A 13,900-nucleotide genomic window follows, 5' to 3' on the forward strand; every position below is an offset into this window, starting at 1 on the left:
GGAGGGCAGGGAGTTGCCCAGTTCCCACCCAAAAGCAGTGGGATTCAGGTTCCAGATAATTTTTTGGAAGTCTGGCTTCCCTCCACAAACCCAGCGCCGTCTCTGAGCTGCCAATTAGCAGAATATCAAAATTAAATCACAGTGACAGTCACAGGTGGAGATCTGGAAAGCCATCAGGCCTCGAGCTGTGCCCTGCCTGGTTGGGGTCAGGGAGTTGGAGTTGTCCTGGCTGGCCCTGAACCCTCTGGATGGAGTTTGGGAAGGGAAAGCCAGGACAGAACTTCATGTGCATCCCAAACTGACTCCTGCGCATCTCTGGGAAAGCCACTGGAATAAAGCTGAGGCAGCAGAAGGTTTCCTTTGTCCCCAGACTGCAGACATTGGATATTTCCATGTGATTATCTGGATTTCTTCAACCCTGATATTCTTCAAGAGTTGCCAGATCATGACTTGAGTGCATCTCTTCCCTCCCACCGTCATTCCTCTTGTTTATTCATTCAAAATAAGTGAAAGAGAAGAAACAAGAGCCCAGCCAGGGCTCTTGGCAGGGTTTGGGATGAGCTGATGGCTGAGGTCCCTCCCAGCCCAGACCATTCCAGGATTCCATAAATGCAAGAAGCGCTGGAATGTTGGTGTCCCAGTGCCTTGCTCCAGCCAGGACAGGATCTGCTTTCTGTGCTGCACTGCAGGTTTGAATCTTCAAATCCAGAATTAAGCAACTTCTCCAGGCCAGCAGGTGGAAAAGGTGTCCCCAAGCTGCCTGAGGAAAGGTCTGGAGATGTTTGCAGAGAAATGTGTTGTTCCCCATCTGCAGTGGAAGGAACTTGGCTCACCGGCCTTTCTTGTGCACTGGGATTAAAGCTGATGTAAGCTTGAGCAGAGATTTTCATTTTAGCTTTTCTTTGAATATTCCGAAAGATCAGAAGGGCAGAAAGAGAAGGATAAATGAAACAACAACTCTTCTCATAAAATGACCCTTCCAGGCTCTAATCCTGCATCCCCATCGTGCTTTAAACACCTTGTGAAATCAGAAACATGCAGCACAGGGGGAAAGGTCTCCCTGTGGCCAGCAAAACCCTCCTGCAAGCCAAGAGGGTGTTACTGCTCTGAGCTGCGTCCTTGGTAATTTAAGATAGAGCAACCATGTGGTCACAGAGCAGATTAACATTCCTTGGCCGGCCAGGACGAGCTTTTATTTTGAAAGCCACCTGGGTTCCACTTAAAAGCAGTAGAATAGTGGAGGATTTATTAGGGCCGGGCAGGCTCCTATTTAACAATGTCAGGGCAGAGCTGTGGAAATACAGACACTTTTCTTCTTTGGAGACACGCAACGCTCCACATTTCGTCCTTGCACAGCTGTTGCTGTTCTGTAACATCAAACCAGCCCAAAGTTTGGCCATGAAGGATACCTAATATTTGGGTTTTATATGCAGTGTCTCCAATTTATGCGCTCAGAATCATGAGGATGACTTATGATGTGTTGTGTTTGCCTTGGCAATGGCTCAAACCCAGAAATATATTTCAGGCTTGGCTTTCCAGATATTATCTCAAGTCATTTAAAAGTTCATTATAGGGCACCCGCTAGTGCTGCTCTAGTAAAGGGGCTGTCAGCATTTTTCAAGGGTTTATAACTCAGCCATTAAAAAAAACCCTCTCTGTGGGCTGAAACTTGGCATTCAGGGTCTAGGCCCAGCAGTAAATTGTTTTTACAAATTAAAAAAAAATCAGTTTGACTATTATTAAATTATAGGTGGGCTAAATTTTATTTAGAACTCTTTCAGGCTATTCTCCCGTACTTCTGGAAATTAAAACGTTTCCCAAATGTTTTTATAGAGTGCTACTCTAAAATATGGACAGGCTTTTGTTCTGTGCTCGAAACCCTGAGATTTAACTTAAAATATAATAACAGTGTTTATCCCAGCATAGCACTTTTCACCTTCAAAGTGCTTTATGAGCATTATCTCATTAATGCACATAGCAGCCTCCCCATGATGTAAGAGGGATTATTATCCTCACTTTATGGCTGGAGACATCGAGCCAAAAGGTTTAAGGCTGTTTTTAAAAGGCCTTAGTTGCACAAATCCCATGTGAGCTTTGATTGGCTTTGGGTGTCTACTTCCCTTTGGCTCTTCTGAAAATCACAACTGGGCTGATTCACCCGGGGCTGCTCCGAGCCAGGATTAAACTCAGACTTTCCAAAGGCCAGTGCCACCAGGCTGGATCATTCCCAGTGCACAAAACCCATCCTTTCTGCTAAGAAATTGTCCTTTAGGTCAGAGGGAGTCAATCCATCTGGGGAGCTCCTGGATGGAAGGAGAGGGGCAGAGGAATTATTCATTGGAAGGGACCTTAAATCCCATCCCATCCCATCCCATCCCATCCCATCCCATCCCATCCCATCCCATCCCATCCCATCCCATCCCATCCCATCCATCCCATCCCATCCCATCCCATCCCATCCCATCCCATCCCATCCCATCCCATCCCATCCCATCCCATCCCATCCCATCCCATCCCATCCCATCCCATCCCATCCCATCCCATCCCATCCCACCCCTGCCATGGGACACCTTCCCCTGTCCCAGGGGGCTCCAGCCTGGCCTTGGGCACTGCCAGGGATCCAGGGGCAGCCACAGCTGCTCTGGGAAAACCATGCCAGGGCCTCACCCCTGTCACAGGGAAGAATTTCTCCTTGTGATGGGTTTTGGAAGGTGAGAGAGACAATAAAAGTACAGCTGGGCTTCTCTCCAACCCCTCCACACCAGGCAAGGGCAGCAGTGGAGGAGTTTGGTGCATGCCAGGGAAGGGATGCTCATCATTTTGTGTGCCTCAGCAGCAATCCAAGGTTTTGGGGAGTTTATTTTCAGTTCCAAAACTGCTTTATCTGTGAGAAACATCTCCCAGAGCTCCCAATGGCTTCAAACCCTCCCTGTTTAAATCTCATCTCAGGTGAGCTGCTTGTTCTGGTTTGTGATTCAGATGCTCAATGTACAGATTTGAGGACTAATCTAGGGTGAATTTAGGAGATGAATTTGTTTTAGTGTTTCTGCAGTAGCTCCTGGAGGAAGGTGGAGAACAATCACAGGAGTCAGCAGCTCCTGAGGCCACTTGTGTTGGTACTTACAGAGAAGTTCAGCCACACTTTTTCACTGATTAAAAATTTCTGTTGATACCTCAAAATCCTTTTCCAGCCTTTGGAAACGTGCCTTCATCCTCACTCCTTTATTTGCCTCTCCTGTGTTGCTCAGGAGCTTTAACCCATCCTGTTCACTGTGCTGCTTGTCAGGCAGCCCATCCAGGGCTGCTTCCCTCCCTGTTGGGCTGGAGATGGCTGAAGGAGCATTATCAGGGATTAAATAAATGGCTGTGGTTCAGAAATGCCACACTGGGTAATTAACTGTGGTTCTCTGGTCCCAGGCCATTAGTGGGGCTTTATTAAACCCAGATTGTGCAGAGAGCCCAGGAATCCATGGGCTGGCTGGAGCTCTGCTTCCCAGAGAGGGTGTCAGCATGGCAGGGCAGAAATGTGCCTTGGATGGAGCTTGGAGAAATGGCCCTGGGGAGCTGAGGAGCCATGGGACACCCCTGAGAGAGACTTGGACCCTGCAGGGCTGGCATCTCTGCCCTTTTAACCCATCCACAGGTTTCCTAAATCACTGGATCCATGAGAGTGCCAGAACAGCTGTATTTTCATAGAATCATGGAATGTTCAGGTTGGAAAAGCCCTTTGAGATCACCAAGTCCAACCAACACCATATTCACTAGACCACGTCCCCAAGTGCCACTCCACATGTTTTTTGAACATTTCCAGGGATGGTGACTCCACCACTGCCTTGGCACCCTGTTTAAACACTTTACAGCTCTTCCCAGCACATTTTTTCCCTGATTCCCAATCTAAACCTCCCCTGGTACAAACTTGAGGCCGTTCCCTCTCATCCTGTCCCTGAGAGAAGCACAGTTTCACACCTGCACATTAGGACTTAATTGAAAAAATACACGTGGAAAAAAAAATATCTGTGGGCAGGGCCTGGGTGCCAAACGTTTGTCCCAAATGGCTGCTGGGACCAGGTGAGGACAGGGAGGCTTTGTTCAAAGTGCTGTGCAAACACGGGGTAAGCTGTGTGCTAAACAGATTAAAAACAAAGGCAGGAGATACTGCTCTCCACAAACCATAATGAAGGGAGGAGCTGGGCAAGCCAAGATTACAGGAATAATTAGGGAAGTGGCTTACTTAGGCAGGCTGGGTGGCTGAGCTGGTTTGGAACGTGCTGGAGGGGTTTTTCACACTTTCAGGAAGGTTTCTTGCTGCAGGTGGACTTGAGAGCAATGGAGCACAAGCAGCACAGCACCAGTTTGGGGATGGAAGTGTCCAAGGCCAGGTTGGACAGGGCTGGAGCAACCTGGGATACTGGAAGTTGTCCCTGCCATGCCAGGGGGTGGAAATGGGTTAACTCCAAGGTCCCTTCCAACCCAGATAATTCTGTGATTCCAAGTTCTCTGCCTGATTCTGGCTTTTCTTGACCTCCTGGTCTGGCTCTGAGAGTTCAGGAGCCAGATGCAGTTGGGATTTCTCATTCCTTGGCCACCCTGCTGATGGGACAGCCAGCAGCTGATGGTGGCCACCGTTAAGTTTTGAACCTCTGACATGGAGATGAGAGCCTGAGGATTCCATTCCCCATCCCCAACCCATCTTTAAAGGATTTAATGAAGTGGTGAATACAGGGAATGAGGAATGGCCTCTTCCTGAGGGATGCCCAGTGAAGTAGCCCTGGACAGAAGGCAGTGCTCAGGAATGGGTTTAGGAGAGATTCATCTTCGTAATTTTAATGTCATTTGATTTTTCAATCATGAGCCCTATTTCAGAGTGGAGGTAACATTCACTACTCTTAGCCATGGAAATACTGAGTGAGAATAAAGTCTCCTTTCCCAGGTATGATCCTTATTCCTCATCTCTGCAGCTGGTGCTTACAAAATCATGGATAACACTCCATCTGCTCAGCCTGGGGGTCACTAAGAATGGCTTGGAGACAGGATCACAGAATCCTGGAATGGTTTGGGTTGGAAGAGACCTTAAATCTCATCCAGTGCCACCCCTGCCATGGCAGGGACACCTCCCACTGTCCCAGGCTGCTCCAAGCCCTGTCCAGCCTGGCCTTGGGCACTGCCAGGGATCCAGGGGCAGCCACAGCTGCTCTGGGTCACAGGATTTGCACTTCTGAATGATTCCTTTCATATGTTCCTACATTTGGTGGGTTCTGGAATGAGCAGAGACAGGTCAGCATCAAAATGAGCAACTGGAGTGCTGAGATGTTTTTCCTGTGTTTTGGTTAGGAAAAAGAAAAGAGAAAAGAGCAGCAGTGTTTTTTCTGTGCTAAATGAAGCCAAATAGGAGATGTTGAAACAGCAGAGGGAACCCTGCTACCCACTGTGATGGTGTTCACAGGGGTCCCAGGATGAGGGAAGAGACGAGGATCTGACTCCATGTTTCAGAAGGCTGGTTTATTATTTTATGATATATATTATATTAAAACCATGCTAAAAGAATAGAAGAAAGGATTTTATCAGAAGGCTGGCTAAGAATAGAAAAAGAAAGAATGATAACAAAGGTTTGTGGCTCGGACAGAGAGTCTGAGACAGCTGGGCTGATTGGCCATTAATTAGAAACAACCACATGAGCCCAATCACAGATGCACCTGCTGCATTCCACAGCAGCAGATAATCAATGTTTACATTGTGTTCCTGAGGTTTCTCAGCTTCTCAGGAGGAAAAATCCTAAGGAAAGGATTTTCCATAAAAGATGTCAGTGACAATCCACCTCCTCTGTGTCACTTCCAAAGACCAGCAGGAGGAAAGGATTTTCCATAAAAGATGTCAGTGACAATCCACCTCCTCTGTGTCACTTCCAAAGACCAGCAGGAGCTTTCTCCACAACGCCATCCCTGCTCTGCATCCCTTCATCCCCCTTCCTTTTCTCCCCAACCCCAGATTACTTCCTGACGCTGGACGAGCCCATGAACAACATCACCACCACGCTGGGGCAGACGGCGGAGCTGCACTGCAAGGTGTCGGGGAACCCCCCTCCCACGGTGCGGTGGCTGAAGAACGACGCGCCCGTGGTGCAGGAGCCGCGCAGGATCTCCTTCCGCGCCACCCCGTACGGCTCCCGCCTGCGCATCCGCAACCTGGACACCACCGACACCGGCTACTTCCAGTGCGTGGCCACCAACGGCAGGAGGAGCGTGTCCACCACCGGCGTGCTCTTCGTCAAGTTCGGTGGGTGCTCCTCGTAAACCCACCCGGCTCCTGCTTAGGGGAAGGGGTTTGGCCAGGGGAAGGCAGCGCGCTGGTGTGGAGTTGTTGAGGTTGGAAAAGACAAGTTTGTTAAACTTGTTAAATTTGGGTTATGCAGAGAGGCCAGGAATCCATGAGCTGACTCAAAATGGGAGAACATTTAACATTTAACCAGAGAAGGTGTTAGGATGGTAGGGCAGAAATGTGCCTTGGATGGAGCTCCTGGAGAGCTGAGGAGCCACGGGACACCCCTGAGGAGAGAGACTTGGACCCTGCTGTCGGTCCTACAGGGCTGGCATCTCTGCCCTTTTAACCCCATCCACAGGTTTACTAAATAATTGGATCCATGGGAGTGCCAGAACAGCTGTATTTTCATAGAATCATGGAAAGTTCAGGTTGGAAAAAGGCCTTTAAGATCACCAAGTCCAACCAACACACAGCACTGGCACCTCGTTCACCACTAAACCATGTCCCAGGTGCCACATCCAGTTTTTGGAACAGTTGTAGAGATGGTGACTGCCTTGAGCAGAGACTGTTCCAACACTTTTGGAGGAGAGATTTTCCCAATATCCAATCCAAACCTCCTCCCTTGGAACAGCTTGAAGCTGTTTCCTCTTGTCCTGCTCCTGTTCCCTCCCTGTCTGTCCTCTCCTGGCAGGATTTGTGTAGAGCCCCCCTGAGCCTCCTTTGCTCCAGGCTGAGCCCCCATTAATGGGGTACCTGGGTAGATTCAGACCAGAGGGGAAAAACTCCTTTATTCTGAGCGACCTCTGTGTCTGGTGAGTGAGAAACCTCAGCTGGCACTGCAGGCTGAGGGCCTGAGATGAGCCCCATATATACCTGTCAGGGAAAATAAGCACTCATTCTCCCAAGTTTATATTGAGATAACTGCCTTCAAAGCTGGTCTCAGCACTCAGAAGATTCCAAACAAGAAACAGGTTTTGTGTGTCTTCTCCCCCTCCTGCTCCACGGTCAGGGGGAAATAATTCACTGAGATGAAGATATTTGCACACAGTCCTGGTTAATCCTCTTTGGAGCTGGACAAATAACACACAAGGAATGATGGATGTGATGAGTTTCATCGTCTTTTTTTTCATAAATCTCCCATGTTTTCTGATTTCTGATAAGAAATTAATCATTAGGTGTTCTCCCAAGGCAGTTTCAAGGGGAGGGTGAGCTGCTCACCTGTTTATTGTCCTGTGTCATGTTCTGCAGCCAATACAGCCTTGCCTTTGGTGCTGAGGGGCTGCCACTCCTCTGTTCAACTCCATAAACCACAGGCAGCACCACAGACTGGTGCTTTTATCTTTTAAAAGGTTTTCAAAAGCTTCCTGCTTGCTACCTCGCCGTAACTCATCCTGCTGTTTTTCTTCTGTCACTTTTCCAGGTCCCCCGCCAACAGCGAGCCCGGGATCCTCGTAAGTCCTTTCATGTCTCTTCTGTGCCTTCATTAATCTTGCATTTCAGCAGGCAGAAGTTCATTTGTCATGTGGTGTGACAGGAGCACTTTTCCATTCTGCTTTTTAAGTCCGATAGGATGGTAATTTATTGTGACTGAGTTATCTGTCTGGCAGTGATGTTTTCATGTTATCGTGTCAACTCCTGTTTCTTAGCCCAGACTTCTTAATTTGCAATATTATTACCTTTGGATCCTCTGGTGCCTTCAGTCTGTGCAGTGATTTCAGGGCACCTACAGGTACTTCATCCATGTCACAGCCCAGTCAGGGAAATATTTATCACTACAAGCAGATTTTACTGCCCTGGGGCTTCTTGCTGATTTTCAGGGTCGTAAACTGCGCCTGTCTCTCTGTACCTGTATTAATAAACTGCCTGGAAAGATTTTTTGAAGATTTTTTAAAAGATGGAGTAGGTGGGTGGGAGCAGTGGCTGTTGGCACCGTATCTCCCTGTGTCCTGGAGCTCAGGTTTGGCTCCTGCTGCAGGCTCTGAGCACTCCCCACGTTGTATTTTGGCAGTGGAGCTTCTGTCTTGGGCAGTTTTTGAGAATATTCACTTCTATCTCTAATTTCAAAATACCTGGTCAAACCTGCTCACCTTTTCAGTGCCTTGCTGTTCTCAAGTGTGATGTCTGGCTGTCCTGAGGTTTTGAAGTTTTGTGGCGCTTATTCACATCTCACATTGTGGAAAAATATTGAAAATCTCCCTCTCCTGATAAGGGAAGGGAAACAGACACCCAACTGAACCAGAAAATTCATCTATTAATGCAATTAATGCAATTACAAGGGATGAAAACCCTGGGAGTGTGAATGTTCCTGGCTCTTATGGAAAACCTTCCATGAATTATTGCCGAGGATATGAATGAGGAGAAGCCTCTGACCACAAAAGGATGTTGTAGGATGCCCTCTAATGGAACAGCCTAAAATGTGGTTTTTTATCTCCCCTTGTGACGGTGCTGCTGTGGAATCCTGGGGTTTGCTTTGGAAGGGCAGCTCTGTGCTGGGGTTTCGGGGGGTTCTGAGGGGCTCTGGGGAGGGAAATTTCCTGCTGCTCTGGGGTTTGGGGGCTCTTGGGCTCTCCAGCAGTTTGGAGAATTAATGAATGAGGTGAGAAAATGGGGATTTTGTGCTGCTCCCACCTAGTTTGGGGTTTCTGAAATTTGTGGGGTTAAACAACACCTCCTTGGTGGTCAGAGCCCACAGAGAGCAGAGCTGGGCTGGAGTTTCACTGTCTGGGCCACTCAGGATTGCCTCACTTTTTAAAACAAAATACATCTTTTTTCCTCATATTTTCTTTCTGGCAAGGAGTTTGGTGGTTTTCTTGCCCCCCTTCCAAAAAAAAAGCCCCACAACTTAACCAGCTGAAATACACACGAAGGATGTGAAAAGGTGAAAAGAAAGGGAGATGTTCTCATTAAAAGTTGATTTTGTAGCTGTAATAATTATGATTTTGTAACCAAAAAATACATTTAATCACACTTCAGTTGCATGTTGTGAAATGCAGGAGGGAAATTACCTCAAATTCTGGTTCTTTGTGTTTGCTGCTCCTTCATGCAGGGAATGTCCTGAGGATTGGATTGTGTGACTCTGTGTCGCCTTCTCCCTGTACAAGCTGAAAAATGAATTTGTAGCTATGAAATTCATTTTTCTGCTCTTTTATACCATGCAAACCAAGCCCATCTGTGGCAGTTTTCAAGCTGCAGGGTGAGAGATGAAGTACCTGGCTGTCCTCCCTCATCATCCTCCCTCTGGGGAAACACTTCCATTGGGAACAGTTTGGAAGCTGGGCCATAAAATCAGGAAAAAACCTGATGGCAAATTCCTGGGCCTGCTGTTGCCGTGTCTTTATCAGCCACACATGAGTGCAAGGTGCTCTTCATTTACAGATTTCATTTGAGGATCCTGTTTTTAAAAATATCCACACACTCAGCCCTTTTCCCTCCATAATTTATAGAAAACCAGATGGGAATGCCAGATGATGATTTCTGTGAAAGGGGTAGATAACACAATAATTCTTGTGTGTTAATTTTGCTGCTTGCCCTAAGAGAAATGGGCAAAAGTCAGATTTGGAAATCAGTGTGAAGCAAAGTGCTGCATCCTTCCTTTAACTCTGCCCTGGGATCACATTCCATGCTCCTGCTCTGCTGCTCTCACTTTGCTTTTTTATTTAAACAAAAAGCCCAACAAGCCCTAATTGTGCTTTAGAAAGAAATAATTATTTATATTATATAATAATATAAATATAATATAAATATATAAATATTTAGAATAAACATAATATTAAAATAAATATAATTAAAATAATAGAAAATATTTAATATAAAATATAATAAAAAATAGAAATTCTAAAATAATGTAAAATATAGCAAAGATTATATAAATACATACTAGTATATTTCTATATTACATAAATAATATATATAATATAGAAATATAGAAATATAAGATAAACATATATAATTTCTATTGTATTAACATATAATATTGTATATATAATATAGAAATATTATATATACACACATAATTTTAATATAAAATTGAAAATATTTTAAAATAGAATAGAAATGTATAATATATTATATATATTATATTATATTATATTATATTGTATTATATTATATTATATTATATTATAATTTATTTATTATATTAGTAATTTTAATATAAAATATTATATGTCTGGGTGTAATATAAAATATTATATTAATATAAAATAATAAATTAAATTAATTTATTTTATTAAATTTAAATTTAATAAATTTATTAATTAATTAATAATTAATATAAAATAATTAATATAAAATATTGTATGCAGGGCCAGCTCCAGGCAGCTCAGGGGGTGTGGGGAGGGTGTGGATGCCCATGTCCCACAGCTGGATGTGTCCCCAGGGGCAGCTCAGGCTCTCCAGTGCTGGAATCCTTTCCCCAACGTGGATGGAGCCAAGAGCAGCCTGGGATGGGCAGGGAGGTCAGGGAGCTGGAAAAGCTGGATTCATCACCCTCAGCTGATGTATTTCCTTCTTTTCTCCATGAACGTCTGAATTCCAACACAAATTGGGTTGATTTAATATTTTTAGTTTATCTTTAGGGAGATCAAAGGCAGCATTTTGGTGGTTCGCTGGTGTATTTGTGCATTGCTCTGTGTCTGTGCATTGCACACAAATTTATCCCACAATCCCAGGAGGGTTTGGGTGTGAAGGGACCCCAGAGATCCCCAAATTCCCACTCCCTGCCATGGACACCTTCCTCTAAACCAGGAATTTGCACTGTAGCCATTGCTTCTCAAAATTTCCCCCAAAACCCAGATTTTTAACGTTATTTTTGAAGTTCCTGTGCTGCACATCCCTTTGAAATCCACTTTTATCCATCACGCATGGCAAGGTTGGTCCCTGCAGGACACAGCAATGCGTTTTCACCTCAGGGATCAGAACCAGAGATCAGAACCAGAGCAGAGCGAGGTCAGGGCACAGCAGAGTCCTGGGATGAGAGGGTTTCGTGTCACCACAGAGATCCTTGGCCTGGGAATGTTCTGTGCCCAATCTTTGTGTTCTCTTTGTCTCATTCCCCATTGTTCCCCTTCCCCTGAGCCTTGGCTTCCTGCTTGTCCCAAGCTTTGACACTGCAGGAGAGATCCTGGGCACAAATCACTGGAATTTGGGGCAAGAACTTCCACAAGAGCTGCAGTGAGGGAGAAAAGGAAAATGCCAGCTTGCATGGGCTGGTGTAAAAATGAGCTGGAAAAACCCTGCTGGAGTGGAATCCAGTGGGAAGAGTGCAGGACAATGCTCTGTATTTATTATTTATTATTTATTATTTATTATTTATTATTTATTATTTATTATTTATTATTTATTATTTATTTTTTATTATTTATTATTTATTAATTTTTATTTATTTATTTTTTTTTTATTTTTTATTTATTGTGTTGTGAGCATGTTCTGAAGAGGTTTAACCTGGATGTGTAAGGCAGGGATATATTCCCAAGTGGAATATGTGCATGCTGGTGCCAATATTCCTCTGGAACAGTCCTTTTGTTCTTCATGGAGCCTCTTCTATATATAAATACCCTAAATATGGCATTGTTTTGTTCTTTATTTAACCACTGGGAACAAGGAGAGGGGAAAAGAGGAGACAAGAGGGCTGTAACTTTAAGGAGCATCTGATTCATAAAGTGAAATGAGGTTTGTGATTCCCAGAAATAAATAGTTTGCAAGGCTTGAGAAACCACAAACCCCCCCTGGATTTTCCCATCTTTTTTCAGTCATTGAGATTTATTTTTTTTTTATAATTTTTCTTTTTTTAACTTTCAGCTAAACACATCTGGGTTTTTTAGTAAAACAGATCTTTTTGTACAGTGGCTCTGTGTGCCAGCAACAAGAAAATGTGTAAGCACTGGCCAGCATCCAGGTGAGGCTTGGCCAACTGTGTGTGTGATTGTGGATTTCAAAGAGGAGCACAGACACTTTCCTCTTTGGGCCACAGAAGGTAAAATTTAGAGAAGAAAAAATGCCAATTTTTTTTTCCCAGAACAGATTCACTGCTCAGCAGCATCCTGGGAGTGATGTCCCTGCTCTCTGGTGCCAGGTTTGGCTCAAGGAATCCTGGAATTCCAGCCTGTCCCACTTTTTGTGGCTGGCACAGAAACTCCCTCCTGCTGTTCTGTGATGGAAATTTTGAGTGAGGGCTGGACACAATTCCCAGGTGTTTTTCTGTGGGATCTTTTACAGTCCCACTGTGTGCTGGTTCCTAGAGCCCTGTGGGATGTGAGACACAGCCCTGAGGTGGGATATTCCGTGTACAGGCCAACATAAATACATTTTGGGGGGAAAAAAGCCCCACGTGGAGCGAGGCTGGAGCCTGAGGGGCTGGTGCTGACACAAACCATGTTCATCCTGCTGCATGACTTCATCCCAGGGCAAATAATCCCCCCTCAGTTTGCCAGGGGCTCAGGCAGGTTATCTGCCAGGGCTGCAGGGAATGTTCCCAGGGAGAGCTGCCTTGTCCCCTCCATGGGCTCTTTGATCTGCTGCACACTTATCTCTCTCTGCTGCCTCAGGTTTGGCTTCTCTATTTTCACACTCTGTGCTGCTTTAGTGTGTGGGGCTGGGCTCACATCAGGGATGCTGAGCTCTGTGCACAGAGCAGGAGACAAAACAATTCCTGCTCCAGCTGGGCACCAAGGACAAATGACCCAAATCTCAGCCCAGAGCACAAACCCCGTGGGCTGGAGAGAGAAAAACAAGCAGGGTGGGACTGCCTGGGCTGAAGCTGGGATGGGACAATGAACTGCAAGGTGCAAATGGAGCAGAGCTGATCCCAGGGACAGAGCCCGTGCCCCTCGTGCATTTTGGGGCCATTTTGGTTCATCTTGGGTGCAGCCCTGGCTGGGCTCTTGCAGGGGGATAGAATAGAAGAAAATAAAGGTAGTATAGAAAGTAATCTTACCCCTAAGGAGTTGCAGCTGAGCCAATTATTAGAGATTAGGAACAGGCCTGACTTTACCAGGCCACACTGTAGCCAGTGAGAGGAGTGTTATAAAATAGTGAATTACCTGGTTGAGAGGGGAACTGGAGTCAATTGGCTGCTGGGAGAAGGAAGAAGAATCAGTGCTCTGAGGAGCTGCCCACGAGAAACATCAAGCAGGTATGAAATTCTTGCAATAAGGAGACAAAAATATGTGATATTTGCAATATAATGACAACAGGTTCTTGTGCTGCCCAAGGTGGATCCATGGAGGAGATCCTTTGAATAAATCCCTGCTTTATTCTGGAACTCTGCCCAGCCTCTGCTCTAGGGCAGCCTGCACAAGGCATCACCACTGTCTTTCCCTGGATTGTTCTGCTTAGCACTGGGGACAATGGAGTGGCTGCTGAGGGTGCTCAGGCTTTTGGGATTTGTGCTCTTGGATTTTCCTGAGCAAGCAAAAAGAACTGAAAACCTCTGGGTAAATGTAACACAGAATTTGGGAAGCCACAGTCAGGCCTTGTATTGAGTGAATTGGCTGCAGAGCCTATTCCAGCGTGTTTTATCACCTCAGGGTACTTAGGTAGCTAAATATACACCTTATCTGGGAATCCCAGGCTCCTTTGCCTCTCCACCTCCCCTTATCTCCCAGGCTTGTGGGGAGCTGAGCCAAAATCAGGTTTAAGGTGT

At 45.6% G+C, this 13,900-nt stretch overlaps 1 protein-coding gene across 2 annotated transcripts in view; it reads left to right on the forward strand.

The window, feature by feature from the left end:
- Window positions 1-13,900, forward strand: part of ROR1 (receptor tyrosine kinase like orphan receptor 1) — a 169,969-nt gene that overhangs the window by 125,668 nt on the left and 30,401 nt on the right. For both annotated transcript variants that reach the window (XM_064720214.1, XM_064720215.1), the window contains exons 3-4: window positions 5,986-6,273; window positions 7,679-7,709. In XM_064720214.1, the coding sequence (XP_064576284.1) occupies window positions 5,986-6,273; window positions 7,679-7,709 (319 nt within the window). The remainder of the gene's footprint in view (window positions 1-5,985; window positions 6,274-7,678; window positions 7,710-13,900) is intronic.

This window comes from Zonotrichia leucophrys, chromosome 8 (genome assembly GCF_028769735.1).
Source record: "Zonotrichia leucophrys gambelii isolate GWCS_2022_RI chromosome 8, RI_Zleu_2.0, whole genome shotgun sequence".
NCBI classification, from domain to species: domain Eukaryota; kingdom Metazoa; phylum Chordata; class Aves; order Passeriformes; family Passerellidae; genus Zonotrichia; species Zonotrichia leucophrys.